This window comes from Oncorhynchus mykiss, chromosome 6, assembly GCF_013265735.2.
Source record: "Oncorhynchus mykiss isolate Arlee chromosome 6, USDA_OmykA_1.1, whole genome shotgun sequence".
Taxonomy (NCBI): domain Eukaryota; kingdom Metazoa; phylum Chordata; class Actinopteri; order Salmoniformes; family Salmonidae; genus Oncorhynchus; species Oncorhynchus mykiss.
This window is the reverse complement of record NC_048570.1, coordinates 27,156,996-27,167,886: the sequence shown is the minus strand read 5'-3', so window position 1 is coordinate 27,167,886 and position 10,891 is coordinate 27,156,996. Positions and strand designations below refer to the sequence as shown.

General features: G+C 41.8%; 1 protein-coding gene across 1 annotated transcript; it reads right to left on the bottom strand.

Annotated features, from left to right (window-relative positions):
• Nucleotides 1–1,311: 1,311 nt before the first annotated feature.
• LOC110525635 (charged multivesicular body protein 7) lies at nt 1,312–6,818 on the bottom strand. Its single transcript, XM_021605938.2, has 11 exons — nt 6,658–6,818; nt 6,188–6,473; nt 5,915–6,086; nt 5,636–5,821; nt 5,338–5,471; nt 5,183–5,231; nt 2,849–2,968; nt 2,584–2,682; nt 2,016–2,073; nt 1,654–1,890; nt 1,312–1,567 (listed from the first exon to the last, which is right to left on the bottom strand). The coding sequence occupies exons 2-11, from the start codon at nt 6,469–6,471 to the stop codon at nt 1,512–1,514; spliced, it is 1,395 nt and encodes a 464-aa protein (XP_021461613.1). The 5' UTR covers nt 6,472–6,473; nt 6,658–6,818; the 3' UTR covers nt 1,312–1,511.
• Between the last annotated feature and the right edge of the window lie 4,073 nt (nt 6,819–10,891).

Here is a 10,891-nt window from a genome sequence, read left to right as displayed (position 1 = left end):
TCTGTTATGGGTGTTAGATTGCCTCTGTCTCGTCATTTAACATTCAAACAACCTCTACCTCCGCCTTTGTGCAAGGAGGAGCACTGCCAGAGCCCTGCAAAATGACCTCCAGCAGGCCACAAATGTGCATGTGTCTGCTCAAACGGTCAGAAACAGACTCCATGAGGGTGGTATGAGGGCCCGATGTCCACAGGTGGGGGTTGTGCTTACAGCCCAACACCGTGCAGGACGTTTGACATTTGCCAGAGAACACCAAGATGGGCAAATTCTCCACTGGCGCCCTGTGCTCTTCACAGATGAATGCAGGTTCACACTGAGCACGTGACAGACGTGACAGAGTCTGGAGATGCCGCGGAGAACGTTCTGCTGCCTGCAACATCCTCCAGCATGACCGGTTTGGCGGTGGGTCAGTCATGGTGTGGGGTGGCATTTCTTTGGGGGGGCCGCACAGCCCTCCATGTGCTCGCCATAGGTAGCCTGACTGCCATTAGGTCACGAGATGAGATCCTCAGACCCCTTGTGAGACCATATGCTGGTGCGGTTGGCCCTGGGTTCCTCCTAACGCAAGACAATGCTAGACCTCATGTGGCTGGAGTGTGTCAGCAGTTCCTGCAAGAGGAAGACATTGATGCTATGGACTGGCCCACCCGTTCCCCAGACCTGAATCCAATGGAGCACATCTGGGACATCATGTCTCGCTCCATCCACCAACAGACTGTCCAGGAGTTGGCGGATGCTTTAGTCCAGGTCTGGAAGGAGATCCCTCAGGAGACCATCCGCCACCTCATCAGGAGCATGCCCAGGCGTTGTAGGGAGGTCATACAGGCACGGAGGCCACACACACTACTGAGCCTCATTTTGACTTGTTTTAAGGACATTACATCAAAGTTGGATCAGCCTGTAGTGTGGTTTTCCACTTTAATTTTGAGTGTGACTCCAAATCCAGACCTCCATGGGTTGATAAATTTGATTTCCATTGATCATTTGTGTGATTTTGTTGTCAGCACATTCAACTATGTAAAGAAAAAAGTATTTAATAAGAATATTTCATTCATTCAGATCTAGGATGTGTTCTTTTAGTGTTCCCTTTATTTTTTTGAGCAGTGTACATTTGCAAACATATTTTCACTTTGTCCTTATGGCATATTGTGTGTAGATTGATGAGGGGGGAAAATCATTTAATACATTTTAGAATAAGGCTGTGATGTAACAAAATGTGTAAAACATCAAGGGGTCTGAATACTAAACCAAATGCACTGTATTTGGCATAGTTATTATCATACAACCCAACCTCATTACAGTCAATCTGAAATAGTTACCGATATCTTTATTAGACTGAATGATAAATAAACTTCAAAAATGCCACTTATAAATACATTTTAAAAGTGTATGACAGTGATCAGAGACATCAATAAGCATGTTACAAAAGACAGATCACACTATTTTTTATCACTGTGCCCAAACACTGAGGGTCCGGGTAATATTGCAGTTGACTTCTTTTATTAGTGTTGTCACTGTGCAGACTCAGCCCTCTTCACTGGCGCGGTACAATCTTTTTCTTGAAGACCTAAGGGAGTGATGCGTAAACAAAGGTTACTTCAGTAGCCTCTTTTGAGGTAGTATTTTAAAGATAAAGGAACAAGAGAGGCATACATGTATCTGCAAGTGTTAGACGGCTCAGCTCTTTGTCCAGTTCCTCATCTGTGATATTGAAGAGGCTTTGAGGGACTAAGGGCAAAGCACACAGCAGATCATCACAAATGGAACCAGATTCCCTGACAGGTGAAAGAGGGTGTGACGGTACTTCAGGAAGTGTGGAAGGCCTATCCAGAGTAGAGCTCTCCAATAAAGATCTCAGCTCATCCTCCAGCTCGTCTGTGTCGGCATCCGCTAAACAAATATCAATAGGAAAATTGATCATTTCTCAGACCCTCTGGATATTGGAAATGTAATTATGAAATTGTCTAAGTTAGGCACTACAACCAAGTAGATATTATATATGTGATAGGACATACTTGAGTTGAGCGCTCCACCAGCCAGAGTTTGGTTCATTTCATCCTGAGTGTCACACAACTGTAATACCAAACGGCAAGAAAATACATTTAGATTGATGTGGACATGCAACAACTAACAATTAGTGGTGGAGAAAGTACAAAATTGTCATACTTGAGTGCAAGTAAAAGACACCTTAAAAGAAAATGACTCAGTAAGTCACCCAATAAAATACAGATACTACTAAAAGTATTTGGTTTTAAAAATACTTAAGTATCAAAAGTAAAAAATAACTTCAAATAATTTTTATTAAGCAAACCAGACGGCACCATTCTTGTTTTCATGGATAGCCAGGGGCACGCTCCAACACTCAGACATAATTTAACCAATGAAGCATGTGTTTAGTGAGTCCGCCAGATTTGAGGCAGTAGGCATGACCAGGGGAAATGTATGGAGTAGTGAAGTAAGTTGTAGAAAATATAAATAGTGAAGTACAGATACCCCAAAACTACCTAAGTAGTACTTTAAAGCATTTTTACACCACTGTCAATAACAGCAACTAAATGCAGTCCCAGTGAAGAAGAGTCTGACCTCTTGGATTTGATCCACAAGGCTCTCAGCTCCTTCTACAGTCCCATCCTTCAGAGAGAGTCGCAGGGCTGACACTCCAGCCTGATATGCCTGTATCACCTATAGAGGCAAGCAGAAAGAGGCATAGAGAACAGAATACCTTAGTTACTGCATGTAGAACTAAGAAGTGATGACAACAGCCACAAATTACTCACATTGCAAATTTTAGGTTAACTTTAGTGCTTGCTCTGTTTTGGCTAGATTTTTGTTGTTGTTGCATACTCACCAGTTTGTCTGTCTCTGAGTTTGCTATCCTGTCCAAGATTCCCTTCACATTCTCCAGCTGGGCATTTAAGCCGTCTGCTTTCCTCTCAACTCTCTTTCGGCTTCTCAAATACCTCAGGGCCTTGGGGAGAAAAATGTATTGAGGTTTCCCAGACTGCATTTTTTTTTTTTTTTTTACATTTTATTTCACCTTTATTTAACCAGGTAGGCAAGTTGAGAACAAGTTCTCATTTACAATTGCGACCTGGCCAAGATAAAGCAAAGCAGTTCGACACATACAACAACACAGAGTTACACATGGAGTAAAACAAACATGCAGTCAATAATACAGTAGAAAAATAAGTCTATATACAATGTGAGCAAGTGAGGTGAGAGAAGGGAGGTAAAGGTAAAAAAAGGCCATGGTGGCGAAGTAAATACAATATAGCAAGTAAAATACTGGAATGGTTGATTTGCAGTGGAAGAATGTGCAAAGTAGAGATAGAAATAATGGGGTGCAAAGGAGCAAAATAAATAAATAAATGAATACAGTAGGGAAAGAGGTAGTTGTTTGGCCTAAATTATAGATGGGCTATGTACAGGTACAGTAATCTGTGAGCTGCTCTGATAGCTGGTGCTTAAAGATAGTGAGGGAGATAAGTGTTTCCAGTTTCAGAGATTTTTGTAGTTTGTTCCAGTCATTGGCAGCAGAGAACTGGAAGGAGAGGCAGCCAAAGGAAGAATTGGTTTTGGGGGTGACCAGAGAGATATACCTGCTGGAGCGTATGCTGCTGGTGGGTGCTGCTATGGTGACCAGTGAGCTGAGATAAGGTGGGGCTTTACCTAGCAGGGTCTTGTAGATGACCTGGAGCCAGTGGGTTTGGCGACGAGTATGAAGCGAGGGCCAGCCAACGAGAGCGTACAGGTCGCAGTGGTGGGTAGTATATGGGGCTTTGGTGACAAAACGGATGGCACTGTGATAGACTGCATCCAATTTATTGAGTAGGGTATTGGAGGCTATTTTGTAAATGACATCGCCGAAGTTGAGGATCGGTAGGATGGTCAGTTTTACAAGGGTATGTTTGGCAGCATGAGTGAAGGATGCTTTGTTGCAAAATAGGAAGCCAATTCTAGATTTAACTTTGGATTAGAGATGTTTGATGTGAGTCTGGAAGGTGAGTTTACAGTCTAACCAGACACCTAGGTATTTGTAGTTGTCCACAAATTCTAAGTCAGAGACATCCAGAGTAGTGATGTTGGACAGGCGGGCAAGGTGCAGGCAGCGATTGGTTGAAGAGCATGCATTTAGTTTTACTTGTATTTAAGAGCAATTGGAGGCCACGGAAGGAGAGTTGTATGGCATTGAAGCTCGCCTGGAGGGTTGTTAACAGTGTCCAAAGAAGGGCCAGAAATATACAGAATGGTGTCGTCTGCTGCAAGACCAACATCATTGATGTATACAGAGAAGAGTGGGCAGCTGGGAGGAGGTGTTCTTATTCTCCATGGACTTTACAGTGTCCCAGAACTGTTTTGAGTTTGTGTTGCAGGAAGCAAACTTCTGCTTGAAAAAGATAGCCATGGCTTTTCTAACTGCCTGTGTATATTGGTTTCTAGCTTCCCTGAAAAGTTGCATATCACGGGGGCGGTTTGATGCTAATGCAGAACGCCATAGGATGTTTTTGTGCTGGTTAAGGGCAGTCAGGTCTGGAGAGAACCAAGGGCTATATCTGTTCCTGGTTCTAAATTTCTTGAATGGGGCATGCTTATTTAAGATGGTGAGGAAGGCATTTAAAAAAAAAATAACCAGGCATCCTCTACTGACGGAATGATATCAATATCCTTCCAGGATACAACGGCCAGGTCGATTAGAAAGGCCTGCTCGCTGAAGTGTTTCAGGGAGCGTTTGACAGTGATGAGTGGAGGTTGTTTGACCGCTGACCCATTACAGATGCAGGCAATGATGCAGTGATCGCTGAGATCTTGGTTGAAAACAGCAGAGGTGTATTTAGAGGGCAAGTTGGTTAGGATGATATCTATGAGGGTGCCCGTGTTTACGGCTTTGGGGTGGTACCTGGTAGGTTCATTGATAATTTGTGTGAGATTGAGGACATCAAGCTTAGATTGTAGGATGGCTGGGGTGTTAAGCATGTTCCAGTTTAGGTCGCCTAGCAGCACAAGCTCTGAAGATAGATGGGGGGAAATCAGTTCACATATGGTGTCGAGAGCACAGCTGGGGGCAGAGGGTGGTATATAGCAGGCGGCAACGGTGGGAGACTTGTTTTTAGGGAGTTTTGGTTGCGTTTGAGTTTGGTGCAGGACAAAAAGTCAACACAGGATCAGAGGATTGTAAATCTACCTGAGATTTCTTCCCTTCGCGTAGCAACACCCTAGCTTCTTCTTTACACCTACAAAAAGACAATACAGCACAAGCAGAAATCACACAAAAAAAAATGTAAGACTGAGGATTAGAGACTGCACAAGACAACGCTAAGTGATGTGTCAGGGACGCACTTCTCTGCCTCTAGACCCAATGCCTCCACCCGCACTTCAAGCAGTCTCTCACTGCGCTGTAGCTGATAGATGCCTAGGTCCACATCACTGACTGAAGACACACGGTCCTGTCCTGGCTGAGAAAACTTAACAATCTGTGAAAACAAACAAAACATTGGCTCAATGCAACACATTGATACAATGACATTATCCTCATAACAATGTGTGTGAAATCTCATGGATAATGGTCTGAGTTACTGCAGCCTACAATGTAGTCTAATAATATGCTCACTTCAATTAATCATTCTCATATCCTCACCTTCTCGCCTTCATGCAGTGATACTGTGACCTGCTTCTCCCTCTGCAGCTGTAGCAGAGCCATACACAGGGTACTCTCATCAATACACACATGGGACGACAGTGTCTGGAGCTCCTGGAAGGACAGGAGAGAGCAGTTGGCCACTGGGGAACTCCAGTAGACACCAAGCAATTCTGCTGCCTTTTCCTGAAGGAAACATACAGAAAATAAAAGGTCAGTGTTAAATGGATAAACCTGCTAGCCCCATGGTCATGTTTTGAATTAATTAAATATACACACCTTTACCAGTTCAATGACAACAAACGACTCCTCCAAAGTAACCCCACTGCTACCCAGAAGAGTTGAAAATGTCCATTTTAAAGGCTTCACCAGCAACAGGCCAAAACCCCAAGACACCCACCCACAGTCCACATTTGCTGCAAACTCTGACTCTCTTTGTATCTTGCCGCACCTGCCAGGAATACAGACAAGTACAGTAAGGTAAGGATAGTGAGACTAGGTAGGTTATGTTTTTCTCACATTTTAGCAGATGGCATTGCATTGATATTTTACCTAGCCATGCACCGAATGACAGTACCCAAACCCAATGGTACAAATCCTTTTCTCTGAAAAATCTTGTTCAACTCTTGCAAATTAAAACAGACGGTTCCGCGACTTCGACAGATTTTAAGAATGAGTGATGTCCAGAAATCAATTTTACTGTCCCAATCTTTTGTGTTGACATCTCGGTTTTCTTTGAAGTCGGAGAATAGGAAATTCATCCGTTCATCGTCCTCCCACTCAGGTGGCAACGTTACTTTAGTAGACATTTCTTCCCCAAGATTTGATGGAACCATTTCTGTAGAACAAAAGACAGAGAGATTGTGTGGAATGCATAGCTAGCTAGCAGGCAGAATAACAACAACGTCATCAGCTAACCAAGGCTATCAAGCTGAGCTCCGTAGTAAATTCAATCTCAGACATGTCCAATTACACTAGAGTAGTCTATTATATATTTTCACCATGATGAGCAAACAACTAACCAATGCCTGCTGTGTGCTCCACAACATGTTGTTTTGAAGTTGCTAGCAGCTAACTTCCTCAAACGTCAGATTTGAGCTTTTTCTGCGCATGTTCAAGATGGTCGGGATAACAAGGTTCACAGTCAGCAGCGAGGGTTTTGTCTAGAAGTTACACAGTTTATGTCAAAATATACTTTGCGTAGCAGCCTGCTACTAGCAGGTTAGGTGAAGTAACGTAGCAGGTTAAGAGAAGTGTGTTAGGGTTAGCTAAAATCCCCCAAAAAGTTTGTCATCAATTTAACATAAACTGTATCCCATCTAGACATGACCGGGTCAGAGCGGAGACGCTGGTCAGATTCTGAATACTGGATTGGCCATCTGGCAATGGCTGGACCATTTTTTTGTTGTTGTTGGGGTGGGGCTGGTAGAAATGGACACACACAAAAATATGTATTTTATATATAATAGTTTTTGCCAGTCTGGGGGGGATGTGTGAAGGCAAAGATTCTGACCAGCATGGTGCAGCAGCTGCTGTTTCTATGTTGTGCTTTTTCTCAGAGTTGTAAAAGCAAGCAGATCAGAAACTGGCTGCTCTTTATTTGACTGATGTAGCCGGGAAGGTAACTGCTTTTTGACTTAACAGAAGAAAAACAAATGTATCCCCAGTGTTGAGCAGGTAGTGGAACTGACATGTTTGACTTAACAGAAGAAGGGAGAGAAAAATATTCCTAGTGCTGAGTTAGTAGTGTAACTGACATGTAATGTTAGCTAATGTTTCATTCCCTCTCCACTGAAGTTATGTCTGAGGAGAATTAACTAGTCTCTAACAGCTGCTGTGTGTTAGGAAATGTTTTGTAGCCTTTTTGTCCTGTTTCAACAGAAGTAAATTAATTGGCTAGTGTTCGCCAGTTGATTTACCATTAGAGCTAGCCAAAAGTTGGCTAACGTTAGCTAGCTAGCCCACTAACTTTAGGTATTATTTTTGTCTCAATCACACTAGATCTGAATTAAATTATGAAACCAGCGGCCAAAAGATTGAAGACCGATATTCTGACGTTTTTTGACAGCGCAATGTGAGTTTTTATTAGAGTCAGTAGGTATAGCAATGTAACGTTATTGATCTGTCAGTTTCTCTAGCTAACTCTCAACTTTTCACACTGACACGATATAAACAGCTCAACAGACTACACTGTCATGGTGCACAGTCAGTACACAACACAATATTGATGATGATGAATGGATTTTTTAAATGTAACCTTTTATTTAACTAGGCAAGTCCATTAAGAACATTTTTTTATTTTACAATGACTGCCAACCCCGGCCAAACCCTCCCCTAACCCGGGACGACACTGGGCCAATTGTGCGCCGCCCTATGGGACTCCCGATCACGGCCGGTTGTGATACAGCCCGGGATAGAACCAGGGTCTGAAGTGAAGCCTCTAGCACTGAGCTGCAGGGCCTTAGACATATGCGCCACTCGGGAGCAAAGGTATGTTAGAATGCCCAGTCATGTTCATATAATCTCAGACAAATTACTGCAGTTTAAGACTTAAGACCATCCATAGACCATCCAATATACCAGTGAAACTGAATATCATGCTCATAAATGTAATTCCTCTGCTGGAAGTGTAAAACACAAAAGGGGACATATTTGCATATGTTATGATCTTGTGAAGACTGGCCTAATTCTGGCAAAGAGTATGTTATTTTATCTCAGCATGTCTACAGATTCTTCCTTTTCCCTGTTTTTGTTTGCTTGGAAACATTGATACTGGAGACTGTTCAGAAGAAAAGCAACTGTGTAGCCTAGCATTTACAGAAATGCATTGCTATTAATTGGAATGTTGGTTATCCTCCCTCAATGTCCCAATGGAAATGTCAAGTTATGTATCACTAAATTTGATTTATTACAAGATTATACTGTGCAACTTTCATAAGGTCTGGGTGCCTCATGGAATAGTCTACTGTATGACAAAAGGGGTCTGTATAGAAAACATTACTTTTTTTCATGGAAAACGAGCGGTGGTGATTTTAGCATGTAAATCTTGGTGGGGCAAACTCCAAAACATATTTTGTTATGCATCTCAGCAAAGCCACTACACAACACTAAACCATACATTAGTAAGGAAAGAGAAAGGGGGATATTGCACTATAACGGTGACAAACGATGCCCACAAACTGTTAGGGCCTACATAAAGCTGTCCCAACAGCAGAGTTTTTTTTTTCAGCACCACGGAGTGAATCCTTACCACCGCTACACCTGGCTATCTGTGGAGCCTTGCTTGGTAGCGAAACAGTTAATTCAGCTTCATTTACTGCCTTTTTAAAAAACATAGCTGATATGGATGACTTGCTTAAACAAATGTGGTTTCTACTGACAATAACAATTTCGATTAAGACATTAATGAGCGAGCTAGGACAGACGTAGTCAATAACTATTTGTTCAGCACTTTTGAAATTTCTCTAAAACAGGCTATAGGCTACATGTGCACCACCAAGTCAAAACAGTAGGCTAAGTTAAGAGGGGGAAAGGGACCAAATTATTAGGGTGATGCACATGGGCTACTAAAAGTTTACTACACAACATACACTCAGTATTACTTTCTTAACCACAGTATACATATCTCCCTGGCATTTTACATCATTATGCAGTAGCATACAATACATTTTTAGACTCCCCTTGTGCTGTGCTCACTTGAACAGAAAAGTGGCGCAACAGTCCTTTTGTGGGCAAACTTTGTCATCAAACTTTGTCATCAAAGTCTGCCATTCTCTGTATTTATGGTGCTTTCAAGACAACTGGGAACTCTGGGGAAAAAGCAAGGTCAAATCATGACGTTTAGTGATCTTCAGAACGTAGCTCTAGAAAGAGGCCAGACTTCCTCAACATGGAATTCCAAGTTGGATGACCGTTCAAAGCAAATTTTCCCAGTCGGAGCTCTTTTAATTCAGAGTTCAGTTGACAGCACAGCCAATATATTCAACCTTTTCTGGCCCATGGTGTTGTATGTGAATGTTTATCCTTTTAATCTTGGAAAAGAGACCCTTAAACCCAGATTTGGACCATACACCCACTCCACTCAATAGCAGGCTAGTGATTGCTTTGTAACACTTGCAGTTAGCCACTGATTCCTTACAAACAACACATTGTTGAATTTGCAATTTCCAACTTGTTGTGTAATGTTTTATGTTCAATGGCCGATGAACACCAATACACTTTATCTATAATTTCTCTTCATATGACAAGGATTGAAAAGGATTTGCTTGTTGTCTTGATTCATGATGATGACTGCTTGTCTAGCTTGCTAGCTAAGATTTTGAAAGTATGATGTTGACATGATCAGTCCAATCAAAGCTACGGTAGATATAAAATACGTCAAATCCCATTTATCTGTGGCCAATGACCTTGAGCCTTCTTGGATGGGAGCTTCTAATGTAAATCACATAAGGGGCTTGAATGTTTTAGCTCTCCCCATAGATTTTGCTGTGACTTAGTGTCCCCATGAGTGACAGAACACTGAGCCAATCACGGTGCAACTAGAGAACATTACCAACCCCTACGCTCCGTATTTTCTGCAGGCTGCCACAACACCACAGAAAGCACTGCGCTAGGCTGAAACACCTGCATTTTGGAGCTGCCTTACTCAAGAAGCAAAAAAGAGACCATGTTTGTATGAGGATTTATGAATTCAATGATAATTTGTTGTGACATGTATTAATGCCAAATTGACATGCAATTTTTTTTTAATGTTATATATATACACAGTGGGGCAAAAAAGTATTTAGTCAGCCACCAATTGTGTCATTTTCATCATAGGTACACTTCAACTATGACAGACAAAATGAGAAAAAATAAATCACATTGTAGGATTTTTAATGAATTTATTTGCAAATGATGGTGGAAAATAAGTATTTGGTCACCTACAAACAAGCAAGATTTCTGGCTAAATTTGATTTCCATTGATAATTTTTGTGTGATTTTGTTGTCAGCACATTCAACTATGTAAAGAAAAAAGTATTTCATAAGAATATTTCATTCATTCAGATCTAGGATGTGTTATTTTAGTGTTCCCTTTATTTTTTTGAGCAGTGATATACAGTGCCTTGCGAAAGTATTCGGCCCCCTTGAACTTTGCGACCTTTTGCCACATTTCAGGCTTCAAACAAAGATATAAAACTGTATTTTTTTTGTGAAGAATCAACAAAAAGTGGGACACAATCATGAAGTGGAACGACATTTATTGGATATTTCAAA